This window comes from Pelodiscus sinensis, chromosome 7 (genome assembly GCF_052426305.1).
Source record: "Pelodiscus sinensis isolate ZL-2025 chromosome 7, ASM5242630v1, whole genome shotgun sequence".
Classification (NCBI taxonomy): Eukaryota; Metazoa; Chordata; order Testudines; family Trionychidae; genus Pelodiscus; species Pelodiscus sinensis.
The window spans coordinates 38190078-38204198 of NC_143058.1; the positions used below are offsets into that span (position 1 = coordinate 38190078).

The 14121-nt window shown below is 42.3% G+C and overlaps 1 protein-coding gene across 4 annotated transcripts in view; it reads right to left on the minus strand.

The window, feature by feature from the left end:
- Positions 1–10005: 10005 nt before the first annotated feature.
- The window catches only part of COBLL1 (cordon-bleu WH2 repeat protein like 1), a 125083-nt gene continuing 120967 nt past the window's right edge, over positions 10006–14121 (minus strand). For all 4 annotated transcript variants that reach the window (XM_089779739.1, XM_075933515.2, XM_014580739.4 and 1 more), the window contains one exon: positions 10006–11523. In XM_089779739.1, the coding sequence (XP_089635865.1) occupies positions 11437–11523 (87 nt within the window). In that variant the 3' untranslated portion in view covers positions 10006–11436. The remainder of the gene's footprint in view (positions 11524–14121) is intronic.

Genomic DNA, 14121 nt, shown 5'->3' on the forward strand with positions numbered 1-14121 from the left:
AAGAGAGAGAGGCCGTTTGTGCTGCTTGCTCCTGCGCAGCGGCCCAGCTGAGCAGCGCAGAAGTCAGCTGAGCACCATGGCAGGAGGTGAAGGGGGGTGAGGCAGTGACATACATGCCCAGGGGGCAGGACCTGGACGAGTGTGCATCCCCGATGGAGACAGAGGAGAGCAGAGAGAGAGTGAGAGGCAGGAGCGGGAGAAGAGAGAGAGAGATGGAGAGAGAGGCAGAAGGCGGAGGAGAGCTGAGGGGGGGGGGGGAGGCAGGAGGAGGAGGAGAGAGGGGGACCGGAAGCTCAGGAGAGAAGACCGACATGGAGAAGAAACCTGAAAATCCCGTCTTATGATGGGCTAATTGGCTAGTTTCAAAATAAGAGGCCTCCAGGCAATCCCACAGGGGCCCTGATGGCTCCTCTATCCACAGTCATCAGAATTCTGTAGCTTCTCTTCCCCTGCAGCCTTTAAAGCTGCAGGCAGAAAGGGAAGAGCTTGTGGCATGAAGCAGGCCCTGCTCACATCATACCACACAGCAGGACCTTCCCTGCTGCTATGGCTGAGCCCCCTCCTCCATAGCTACCAGCACTGCCTCAAGCAGCTCACAGCACCCTGTTAGGGCTGAAAGAAGAGGGCATCATCCTTGTCTGACGTGGAGATCCTGGATCTCTGAGATCTGGATGGGAGGAGGAAAGCCAGAGGTATCTCTGCACCAGATGCAGGAAAGCAGACACTTATGGCCAGATGGCAGAAAGCCTGGGCCACAAGCACACCCAGGAGCAGGTGTGTTTGAAGGTCAAGGAAAATGTTAAGTGGTTTGAGCATTGGCCTGCTAAACCCAGGGTTGTGAGTTCAATCCTTGCGGAGGCCATTTAGGGATTTGGGGCAAAAATTCATCAGGGATGGTCCTTGGTCCTGCTGAGAAGGCGGGGGACTGGACTCGATGACCTTTCAAGGTCCCTTCCAGTTCTAGGAGATAGGCAATCTCCATTATAATAAATAACTGCACCAGGTCTACACAAAGGCCACGGAGCACAGCTCCTGCCCAAGGGCGGCACCCCAGACCTGCCCTTACTATGGGCAGCTCCACTGTATTATGGGAGGGGTGCAGTCCCATTTCCGCACCCTCCCTTGCAGACTCTGGGCTGGAGGCAGCCATCGTCACCCTCCTGTGTGGAAGAGCCTGCGAAGATGAGGAGGTGGCGGAGCTGGATGAGGCCAACACCAGCTTCAAACCTGACAGCCAGGACGTCATGCTTACCTGATGCAGGTAACACTCCCAGCTGCAGCTCTGAGCATCTCCTTCCCCTGCCTGACCCTTCCACCTCCCTCCGGGTTCTTTCCCCCGTCCCTCCCCAGTTACATTTATCCCAATAATAAAAACAATAAAAACAGTCTATTGTTTCCAAACAAAAGTTGTGGATTCTTGTCTGTGCAGGGGAGGAGAGGGAGGGCAGGGTAAGGGAGGACTGTGAGAGCAAAGCTAAAGAGGGGCAATGCACATGCCCCTTGTGGGGAAGCCCAGGGGTGAGTGTTATTGGGGTCCTTGTGAGAAACTCTCCCTCAGGGCCTCATGGATTTGTGCAGTTCCGATAGGCCTGCCAAGTAGTAGCCATGCCTGGCTGCTCAAAGGCCCGGCTGATCCAGACAGCCTCTGCCCCCCACCCCTGGAAGAAACGCATCCCCCCTTGCTTTCACAAATATCGTGAAGGACAATACACGACCGCCACCACCTGTGTGATGTTCCGCTCAACAATAATATGGTCTCGCCAAGCCTGGCATGTAACGTTCCTTGGTGGGGTCAAGGTGTCCAGTGTAGGGCTGCATCAGCCAGGGGAGCAGAGGGTAGGCCACATTCCCTACAATACAGATTGGCACCATCAATAGCCCCCTCCCCCCCGCATGTCACCCAGATTGATGACCCTGTGAAGAATGGTGTTGATAGCCCTCACCACCTGTAAAAGAAGAAACAATCACAGGGTTGCCAGGGCCCTCAGGAGGTTCCTGAGCCCCAACTCCCCACATCCCCCAGGAGCAACCTTGACTTGCCCCGTACCCAATCAGGACTTTCTGAAGATGGTACTGAAAAGTCTCCCAGGGAGAGTCCAACCTCCCCCTCCCCTACGGAGCCTTGCTCCACCTGTTCAGTTCACCAACCTCCTGGGACAATCAGATGAAAGCACCTTTCCTGCTTGACCACTGCCCCAACAGTCAATCTCCCCACATCGAACTGGTTCTCAACAGACGGCAGCTCTCCAGCCTGGCAAACTTCCTGATGGGAATGGCAACCTGCTTCTGGAAGGGGATGGCTCCAGAAAGGTGTCCTTCCACATGCAGAAATTCTAGAGCCAATGCTGGTCATCCCACCATTCCAGGACAATCTGATCCCACCAATCGGAGCTGATATCCAGTCGCCAGAAACGCTGGTGCATGGTGTGCAGAAGACGGTGGGTGGAGTTGAGCTCCATGAGCAACATCCAGAGAAAGGTGAGGAACAATGAGATGGGGGGTCTTATTCCTGCAGGGCTTGGAAGGCAGCCCACAGAAGCTGCACCACGAGGTGCACCAAGACACGTAAGAGCAGTTGACTGCTAGGAGACAAGTCTGGTTCCATGACTAGAGTGCTGAGGTGTCCACAAGGGCAACTACAGCAGACAAAGAAAAGGCTTTGCTGTCCCTCAAAGAGGTAGGCAAAGGAGAAGAGCTTGAGACAGGGCTGTACAGTGGAAGGGGTCCATTAAAGCTTGAGCCTCAGATAGCCTCAAGCAACAGCCACAGGAAGTTACTGCTGTTCAGGGAGAGGATCAGAAGTGCTTCTGGGTGGCCTTAAATGCAATTCAGCATCCAATGAGTGTGCACTTTCTATTTTGAAATAGCTCAGCGCTATTTCAATGGGCATTTGCTGTGTAGACGTGCCTTAAATGTAGAGTAGACTGTTAAAATCACTATTTGCATTTGTGCCTGCTCCCCCACCCATGGATCGCTCAAGCTGTGATCTCAAAGTCAGACTCAGTCAGTGCTTCACTTTAAGCCCGGTCCTCCATCCCTCACCCACTCCCCAACAGTATAGCCCATCCTCGCTAAGTCCACGGTAAGTCCAAATTTTTTGGAAAAATATAGCAAAATTACTTAAAGCAGGGATTCCTCCCCCTCCCGCCCACCGCTGACTTCCATTTGTACAAACAGATTTTGTTTTTAGTGTAACTTAAGAGCGGGGAATAGGACGACTTATTATGCATCACTTCCTATGTGTCAACTACTTTAGTGAGCAACAGATGTATACTGGAGTGACTTATAGCTGGGACGCCCTGTATTTGGTAGAGGAAACTCCTTGTCAACTCACCCTTTCTAAAACTTCAGATTCCACATATTCTCTTCACTGACTCTGCTCTTTGGGTGCAAGAAAAGTTACTGTTAGGACAGTATTAAAGACAAGATAAAAATGAATTCACTTTACCATGATGGATGCAGCATCTTGATTCTGTATCTCATTAATAAATCATACATTAAGGCCTGAAAGGACCATTGTGATAATCTAGTCTGACCTACTGTGTAGGACATAAGATTCCATTCAGTAATCTCTGTATCATGCCCATAATCGCTGTTGGAGCTCAAATATATGTTGTATATTTTGACAAAGACTTCAAGTAAGAGAGAATCCACCATATCCCAAGGTAAGTTGCTTCAACGGTTAATTACTTTCACTATTAATTAAAACACTGTACCTGCTAGATAGAACTTCTCCTGCAGGATAGAACAAACATCCCCTTAGTGTCTGCAGCCCCCACTGTTCTCATTTAGAAAAGTGATCTTAAGTATACACCATAGCAATGTTCAACCAAGATTGCAATTAAGCTGCCATTCATGATGGGGAGAGGTAAGCTAACATGGTCAGAAATAATTTTGAAGCTATAGAAGAAACAGTAAGTAACAAAGAGCATTAAGGTTCAAAAAGATTAGATGCGACTTCAGCTCATTCACACTCACCATAGAGATAGCTTTAACCTCTACAGCTTGAAAACCACTGTGATATTACCATCATCTGCCAGTGATGTTCTAACTCACTGGATGTTGTGCTGATGTCTTACTGAACAGTCCTCATGTTCTACCTTAAGGATGGCCACATTTCATTAATGTCTGAAAGTTAGATATGCACATATAATTACATATTGTAACAGGGCTGGCCTTAGCACGAGGCAAACTAAGGTGGTCACCTCAGATGCCAGACCTGGGGGAGGCGCCACTAAGACCCAGAGAATTGAGACCTTTCAAATTTTGGCCCAAGCGAGGGAGCATGGCGGGGTCATTTGAGCTCCCCGCCTCAGGTGCCAAAATATTGTGGGCCAGCCCTGTATTGCAAAGCACATGGGGATCCTTCACACTTGAAGGTGTCATGACATCTTAGCAATGTGTGACTGTTCACCATTTAATTCAATGTGAGATTCAAATGTGGAAAAACATCCAAATATAGGCTTTAGAACTATACAAGTGTTGGTTCTGACTGTCTCATTCTCTGATTATAGCAAAATGTAGAAGCAGAATCCTGCACTGAATCATTTTACTATTTTTATAGTTTAGCTCAATTTTTATTTTTAAGACTGAGGGAGTTTTTAATGTGCATTTCTTGGGCATACAACACATTCCTGTCTCCACAATAAAATACTGTGCATTTAGGATTCTACAATTTATAATGTGCATAATCCAATGCTGCCGGTTATCATAGCTATGCAGCTGAAATATGGGTGAATGGGTAGAAGACGCCAGCTTATGGGTAAAGGGAACAGATGATAAGATACAGATCTAGACCGGGGAGGGATCGCTCAGTGGTTTGAGCATTGGCCTGCTTAAACCTAGGGTTGTGAGTTCAATCCTTAAGGGGACCATTTAGGGATGTGGGGCAAATCAGTCAGGGATGGTACTTGGTGCTGCCATGAAGGCAGAGGACTGGACTTGATGACCTCTAAAGGTCCCTTCTAGCTCTATGAGATAGGTATATCTCCATATATTAGATCAGCCGTCCCCAATATGGTGCCTGTCAGGCCACTTCTGGGCGCCCGCCGAGTGATCGGGGCCAGCCCTGCCCCCAGGCGCACGGCACAGGAGCGGTGCTAGCCCTGGGAGTGCAGTGTATGGGTGGCCCTTCCCCCAGGAGTGTGTGCAGCTCCGCCCCCCAGGGCACCTGACAGCCCCAAAAGGTTGAGGACCACTGTATTAGGTACACAGGGACAGATTTTCAAAGATATTTAGATGCCCGAAGATGCAGCTAGGCACACAGATTTGATTCTTTAGTCCTCTTGAATCAGAAGTAGTTAGATTAGAGGTTTTTGAAAAACCTACTAGGTACTTTAGGCACCTAAAAGACCTTTTAAAAATCTGCCACTTTGGTCTTATATTTGAGTGCTGAATATGGACGGATTGTCAGAAATGCTGTGCCTGCAGCTGCCATTAACACTAATAGGACCCAGTTAGGTGCACTTGAGAATGAGGCCATTTGCTAAGGTGCCTAAGATTTCAGGAACCCAAATGAAGACACTCACTTTTGAAACCTTGATCATCCTTCTTCTCTAATGATTAGAGGTGGTAAGTGATTTTTCATGGAGTTGATTTCTTTGGTTGAGCTCAGTTATTTTGGTTGTAATAGTTTAGAAGTATACCAAGATCAGAGGGAACATAATTGTAAGTGAGATACTGGACTTGCTATTAATACACATGAACAAAGAGAAATGACACTCATTCCCACAAGAGAAGAAACATTTCTGGTCTTAGGTTGTCACTACTTTACTTTACATGAGTGAATACTATTTGTTGATTGAGAGACAAGTTAACCTCTGTTTCATGTGATGAATATTGACAGAACAGTTACTAAAACTGCACGACAGTCATTTATGTAATCAGATTAACAATAAATGGCACTGGTCAGGCCATACCTACAAAGTCATATTGGCAGTTGTCCTGTGTCACTACCACAACACAATTCTAATAATCTCAGACGTTCTGAGCACAAAGTAAGAGATTTGGGTCAAGAACTCCTTTATCATCTATGGAGTTATGCCTCCCAGGGTTGAAAAGGTCCTAATTACAATTAAAGACCCAAAACTTTGGTCACACCAGAATAGCTGTCATCAACTGGCAGTTCAAATTTTAAAATATTTTAGTCTCTTCTCTCCTTCCTATCACTGTTCCCTTACAAATGTTGAGTTCACAAATGAAGGAAACTTCCTCCTCCCCCACAAATGTTGTGTTGTGTTGTTTAAGACCCTAGTAGCCAGTGCAACCTGAAGGAGAAGCTGGTCTTAGTTCATAGCACCTATGTCTAGGAACTCTAGTCCTGGACTGCGATTCCCCTTTTGCTAGATGTTGTACAAACATGCAATAGAAAGATGATCCCTACCCAAAGAGCGTTGGGGAGTAGTTTAACGGTGTGATGTTTAGGGACATAGGGATAACAAATCAGATGGCAACTTTCAGTTCCTGAATTAATGGCTTATATTCCACTCCAGCAAAGCATTACATAGGTACATAAATTTAAGCTTAAGTACTTCCACTAATTCAGTGCTCTAAAGATCCTTTAGATCTCAAAGCAGACAAAGAGTAAAGAACAGAAAGTGAAGTGGCATTTCCTCCCGTAATTTCTTTGTAAGAGTGAAAATAAGAGCACAAGACAAAATTTCAGGTGAAGGGTGCCCCTAAGCAGGGAAGTAGTAAAACTAAATTCCTCAAATTCATACCTTCAGGCTTGATTTTCCCCAGTTTGTACCATAAGTGACAAAGAAATGGGAAAGAAACCTATCATCCAAGAACATCCACAGAGACCACATGTCCTAGAAGGAAAAGATTTCATTTCACTTTCTTCTCTTGTATCTAGCCTTTGTAAAATGGATTAAAAATGGTGGCCATGCAGGGAACACTTTGAAAAACGAAGTATGTAATCCAGCCTCAGTTGTTATACAACATAGGCAGTCTTAGCTCAATCCTGCTTCAAGTAGTCCCAGCTGGTTTTCAATGTATTTTTCTCATGTTCCATGCAAGATTGCAGCTCCCCTGGCTATTGAGCTGAACACTTTAAGCAATTCAAGTCTTGATTACACCATCAAACCAATTATATTTTCTTTAAGTTCATACACTTTTTTAGACTGGTCCCTTCTGAACAACCCTTATATTCCAGTTCAGTTGCTAGGTGATCTAAATATTGATCAGTCAGAACTTTTTAATCTGAAAGCTCAGTGTGGTATGAGAAACATCACCAATCCATAAATACAGCCAGCCCTGGTGTGACCTAGCAGGAAATAGATCCTGGGGAACAGAGCAGATTACCAAAACAAATGTAAGCAAAAAAGCCAGGCACCAAGGAAATTCGGCCTTCATTAAAATGTACAGGAACTAGGAAGCACCTTTAATTACCTAAATGATTATAGAAATAGTTAAGAGAGAAAGTGTCTTGAAGGAAATGGAGAAAACTACTCTCTTGATATACTGAATGAGTCAAATATATGAAGAGAAGTACATAGATATAGTCCAATATGAGTATCTCAGGCATCCAGCATCACACACACACATAGGCCTTAGAGACAAAGCAGAAGAAATTTTAAAGAACTATTACAAGACAGATTCTAAAATATTCTATTCTAAAAGCCTATAGGGTTAAAAAAAAATTTTGCTTTAGATTTCTAAAAGCTACAGAGTATGTCTATGCTGCAATTCAAAACTTGGGGCTGGCACCTGCAAGGTAGGAAGGTTCCAGTGCTCATGCAGAGTTCATAAAATGCCTACACTGCAATTCAACAGCCATGCAAAGCCAAGTCAGCTAGCATGGACCACCCATGAGTATCTCCATGGGAAGATAATGTGGGAAGAGGGTGCCCACAGTAAAAAAATATATCTGCACTATGTGACAAATGTTCTGTGGCCAGGTAATATGGTCAGTCCCCTTCCCCTTCAACTGAATTCTTCTTTACTGTTGGTTCACATTTAGCTTGGAGCTACCAACATAAGGGCCAAAAGAACCCTCCACCAAATACCACGTCTGAGAATATTAATGAGTAAATAGCATAAAAAAAACTCAGTCCTATCAACTAAGAAGATAAGGTACCACATTGGGGTTTGTAATCACTTGCCTCTAGCCAAAGATGCACTGGCCTATCTCACCCTCTATGTTCTTACATTTACTATGGCTCTGTTCATACTGAAACTGAACCACGTCTTTGTCCGACAGCCGGTAGGCCTCTTGGCCTAATGGGTTAGTAGCTCATAGGATAACATCTGCTTGGCAGAGTCAGTAACTTGTGCTGGGAGCTTGAAAAGTTAACTAGTGATTCAACCAGTATCCTGAAACAACCTATAACTCAGGGTGTGTTCTCCCACAAATTTACCATTCTTCTGACCTCATCAACCCTGCCTCTCAACTGCTACTCTCATGATGCCCTCTGTGCAGCTCCTGTCCTGGCCAAACTGGAAAGGGCTCTTGATGAGACTTTTCCCAGGGCTCTTTGGACCCACTTGAAGATTGTGAGGAGGGGAATTTCTGACCCTGAAAGCCTCTCTGAGCTCTAGGGGTCCTTTGGGACTTAGCAGCCAATTCAGCTGGATGGTGTACTCAACTTAAGAGCCTATTCATGCTGTACTCAGAGACTTCTGCTCTCTCTCTCTCTCTCTCTCTCTTTCATGTTGGAGTTGCTCTAGTGAGTGCAGGTGTCCCATAGACCCGGGACCTAATAGAGTTAGGGAGAAAAGCGGAGTTGGGCACAACTCACCATCTGACAAGCCTGGGAAAGCTGTCCCACAGGTGGAGCACTTTATAAAATAGGGTTGGTGCTTTTTAGGCTTTTCTGCCAGGAGAGGGAACTGCAGAAGAGCCAGCTGGGATGCACTGATGCAGAGGCTCAGGGTAGGTTAAGCCACCTTGATGAAAACTGACCAAGCAAGGAGGAAGAGGCTGGAAAGGGAAAACACTGATCCAAAAATAGCCAAAGAGAAACTCTCCTGAAAAGCAGGAAATATGTGGGAGCAACAGAGGCCTTTGTCCACACACTGCTACTGAGGCAGAGAATGCAATGGTGAGCAGCAGAAAAGGGGGTATGGTCAGAGCACATGGCACAAAGACTTCATCTGTTTCCACAAGGTGCACAGAGGAAGGACACAGCCCAGATGTCTAGAATTGTGCTAGAACAGTCAAGAGCCAATATACTTGCCTTCTAGAGTTCACATTCCCAGTCACGGTGTCCTTTTAACTTGCGGCCATTCTGCCATATATGCCTATATAACTGGGCAAGCCCAATTTGGCTTGCATAGACGATGTTAAGGTACAATCTGCATACATGAATATAGGGGGTTATACAGGAGTGGAGCAGTAAAAGCCAAGGGTAAAGTCAGCAAATGAAGAACATAACTTGATCTTTTCCTCCCGATTCAAAAGAATTAGGCTCCACAGGTACCAACTTGCAAAAGGTCAGATAGTTTCAAGTCACCATGTGAGGAAATTGAATTCAATCATGTGAGGTGGCTTTACTTAATATTTTAGCAGTAAACTATTACTTGATAGAAAACTGAAATGTTATTCATGTGCAGTTCGAAGGGGACTCCTTTAATAGTGAAATCAGTGTATTATAAATCAGAACATGGCACACTAAAGCTGAGGGTCACTAGGACAACTGTGGGTTTTATTCACAAAACCAGCAATGGCTGGTTACATTGTCTAAATATATCCCTAAAGACACAGTGACATCTAGAAAAGTGAAGCATGAAAGATAAAAGATGGTGGCATGTACAACAGGGTAACAATTTTTTCCAGTGACCTATGAAAACCATTTTTCAAGCAACAATTGGGGGGAGCCCCCTTCCCCCCCAACAGAGACAGATTGTTTCATTTCCCAATCAAATTTTGGGATTTGTTTTTAAGAAAAAAAAAGAGGTGATATATTTAAACACTGGATTTAAGGGTAAAAACAGAATGAATGAGAACAGCATTGTGTGAATACGTATTCATTGCTCTAGTATTTAAGAATTATTGTTTAGTAGGACATTCTTAGAAGGTTTTTAATCGGTTACAACTTTAAAATAGTTATGCATGTGACCGCTCCCAACTAGTGAATGTTATATACACTGATCTGTTTATTGCACAAAAATATTGGCATTATGCCATTCTTCAAAATAAACCTTTTCTTAAATGAAGAACTACAGAGCAATTTGTGCAATTAAAATACCATTGAATGTTACAAACGGTTTATATAGCACAAAACATTGTTAAAGACTAAAACCAAGAAACAATTAACTCTCAATGAAAACCCAATATGAAATATTTTAGAAAATATCTACAATCCAGTTTTTAGACACTATGATCAGAAATGAACATATTTTCCTCCTACAAATTATCTTGGCAGGAAAGAAACTGATAAAACACTATGCATTTTTCTTCTTTTTCTTTAGGCATTCTCTTTTCATAGAGTGTTCAAGTTTTTATATTTCAGTAGCAAAATACGTATTCTATAGACTTTAGTAAAATGTGCTTCCCCCACCTATTACTGTGATGATTTAAGAGTACAATAAACTGTCTACATGAATAATTCCAAAGCATTTTAGGATCTTTTAGTTTTAAGTCATGTGAGCATATTTCTTTAATCTTTCACAAAATTTCAAAACTGGAATTTCATTTTTTCCTAACATTGTTTCTACACGTCGATGACAATATTTAAAAAGGTAACTGGTACTTACTGCTTATCAGAATATTAAGAGAAAAAAGCGATTCTCAAAATTACTTGTTATAGAACAATGAGAAAGTAAATAGTATTAGTGTTAAGAAAATATTAATAATAGTATAGAAACTTCTGATCATTTTGGTCCTGATGCTTTATTGTGCTATTAGGAAAAAAAAGTTATGTAGATTAAAAGCCAAATGATATTGATTCCAATGCATAGCTGAAGAAAGGAAACACACCTATATTCTATGAGATTCTAATTTGTGCTTCATTGAATATAATTGTAAGATTTTCGGTTAATTACAGTATTTAGTTTAACAAGGTAACATTAAGGCTACAAGTGGCTGATGTATATTTAAACTCGTAATTTGTTAACCAAAGTATTTTACAATTACAAACTTAAGAATCTGAAATTGTCAGATTCCTCTAAATCATTGGTAATCTTCAGTATGTTGCTACATGTACTGAGTCCTAACAGTACAAAGTGAAATCAATATTTGATTTTCATTTAAACAAAAATGAAACTCATTTACACCATTTCTTGAAGTTAAGCAGCATTTTCAGCTTGTACAAAAAAGGCAACAATATAACTATAAATTACATATTCTAATAAACCTTCCCCAAGAATTAAGAGATCCACATGAAATTCCTGTATTTTAGTTGAGAATGTATAATTGACATTGGCAAAAATTTGCAGTTAGTGTTAAGTTGGCTTAGGCAATGGTAATAAAGTGCAAACTACTTGGTATAATGTCTAATGGTTATATTTTTCTTCTGTGGAAAATGAGTGAGTGAGCCTGGATCGTCCATTGATAGATACAGTATATGATGGAGCAGCAACCTAGGAGAAAAGAGAAATATTTACCCAATTTTAAATCATTTCCCCTGTAGTATTTTATTCCATTCTAGCTTTAAAAGCAGTATATTTTTTGTAATTCAATGAAGTTTTTGTTTCTGTGCAATTTTGAAAATCAGATATTTATTGCTTCTGTAGCATGTAGGCTTTGGTCAGCATTAAAGGTGAATCAACTCATCACAAACTGCACACTTAATACAATTATTGAACGTGTCTGGAGCTCTGCTGTCACCTCAAAGAAAAATGGGGAAGCAATCTTCTTTTAGTAAGGTACACATTAGAATGGATTTCAATGTGTTCCATGATACTGCAATGAATTTTACACTAAATGCTAAAGTTTTACTTGGTGATAAACCTGTTGATTTAAATTTAAAAACAAATGGTCTGGTAGCACTTTACAGACTAACAAAACATGTAGATGGTATCATGAGCTTTCGTGGGCACAGCCCACTTCTTCTGATGACCAGAGTTTTGAGTTTAGAATATGCAAAGCCACATCCTAAACTCAAAACTCTGGTCATCGGAAGAAGTGGGCTGTGCCCACGAAAGCTGATACCACCATCTACATGTTTTGTTAGTCTGTAAAGTGCTACCAGACCATTTGTTGTTTACGTTTATCTGTACAGACTAACTCCGCTATCCCCTGAATCTTCTGTTGATTTAAGACGTGGCCTTTTTTGCCCCCAGCAATGCTGAATACATTGCCAACTCCAACTCAAGTCAGCAGGAGCAGTGGATGCTGTGATCCTGAAAATCAGGCCCTAAGATTAAATACCACTGTAAAGTTCCTGAACAGAATTTACCAACATGATGAAAATATTCTGAAGAAAGAAAAATTGTTAAAAACGACCTCATTTGACCCTTTTAGGTTAGTAATTACTGAAGGCCCCATTCAACAGTAAAGTTCCACAACACAAAAGGCCACAGATCTTGGCTCTGCACTCTGGCAAGTTATTAAGGAAAGAAAAAAAGAAATAAAGAAAAAGAGACTTGGCTACCCATGGTAGCATTTTTGTCTGGGTTCTTGTGTGTTCCCCTTACTGAGCGGCATCAGGGAAGGGGGAATATAAGCACCTGATAGACCATGGTCAGCATACTTTCTTAAGTGGCATGCCGAGATTTAACTTATTAACTATATTTACGGGTCTGCATGCCATTGATACTTTTAAAAGTCAATAATAGTCTTACTTACAGCAGCTTCATTAATAAATAAAGATGCAGATCTTACCTTTTTAGTTCAAGATTTTAAAAAACCATTAAGATCAGAGTTTTAGATACCTACAACACTTCAAATAATCCTGTTAAAAGAATCTTTTTCTTTCTTAGTTTGGGATACATGGGCTTAATTCTTGGCTCCACCACAGACTACCCAAAGGTACATCTACACTGCAGCTGGAAATGTAATTTACAGCTCAAAGAGACCCCCACACCACCTTTAGCTGAGCTAGAGCACTGAGAATAGGTCTGCACTGCAGTTAAAAACTCATTGCTGTAAGGTGGGGAGCACACACACCTCTTGGTAGCACTAAGGGGAGCTGAAGAGGCACCTCAGGCTATCTCTAAACTACATAAATTAGATCAAAATTGCAAATGAAGCAGGTATTTGAATTTCCCATGCTTCGTTTGCATAATGGCAGCCATGCGTTCTTTCGAAAAAGGGTGTTTTGAAAGTGAAACCGCTGTCTAGACACAGTTCTTTTGGAAAAAACAAACAAACCCAACAACCCCCTTTTCGAAAGATCCTGTACTCCTGAGACACTCAGAAGCTTTAGAGGGGTAGCCGAGTTGGTCTGTAATTGGAAAAACTTAAACAACAAATAGGCGAGCAGCATCTTAAAGACTCACAAAACATGTTGGCCCACGAAAGCTCACAATAGCATCTTGTCCAAGGTGCTGCTAGACTACTTGTTGTTTAAGTTTTTCCAGTTACAGACTACCTCGGCTACTCCTCTAAAGCTTCTCAGTGTCTGAGCAACACTGAGCTGGTTGAAACTTAACTTTTTTTTTGGGGGGGGGGGGAGAAGAGGAGCAGAAAAGCACTCTTTTATAAAACAAAACTCTCTCATCCCTAACTGTCAACATTGTCAAAATGGTTTCTCTTGGGTAAAAAATGTTATGCCTTTTCACTAACAAACTTCAAAAGCTTCAGGGGGGTACCCAAGTTAGTCTAACGAGGTAAGTCAGTTTTTGGAGAGGCTTTTAGTAAAGGAAAAAAATTCACTAACTTCTTTGGGGAGTGAAAGGAAACAGAAAAGACATCGGACATTTTGAAAAAGGGAGAAAAAATAAAAAGGGTCCATTTGGCACACTATGAAATGAAAACAAACTGATAAGTTAATACTTTGTTTTTCTCCCTCTGTGAAAATATATTTTAGCCCATTATGAAAGCACAGAAAAAATCATGAGTTACGCTTTTATTGACAATCCTATCAGAACCTTCAGCTGTGTTTTTTAGATCTAGTGCCAGATATTGAGAGGTATTTGGGTGCCTAACCTGCTTTGCACTCTAGAAAACCCCAGATGTCTAACTCCCATTAAAAGTCAAATGAAAATAAATGCAATTCCCATTAGGCACCTATCTGT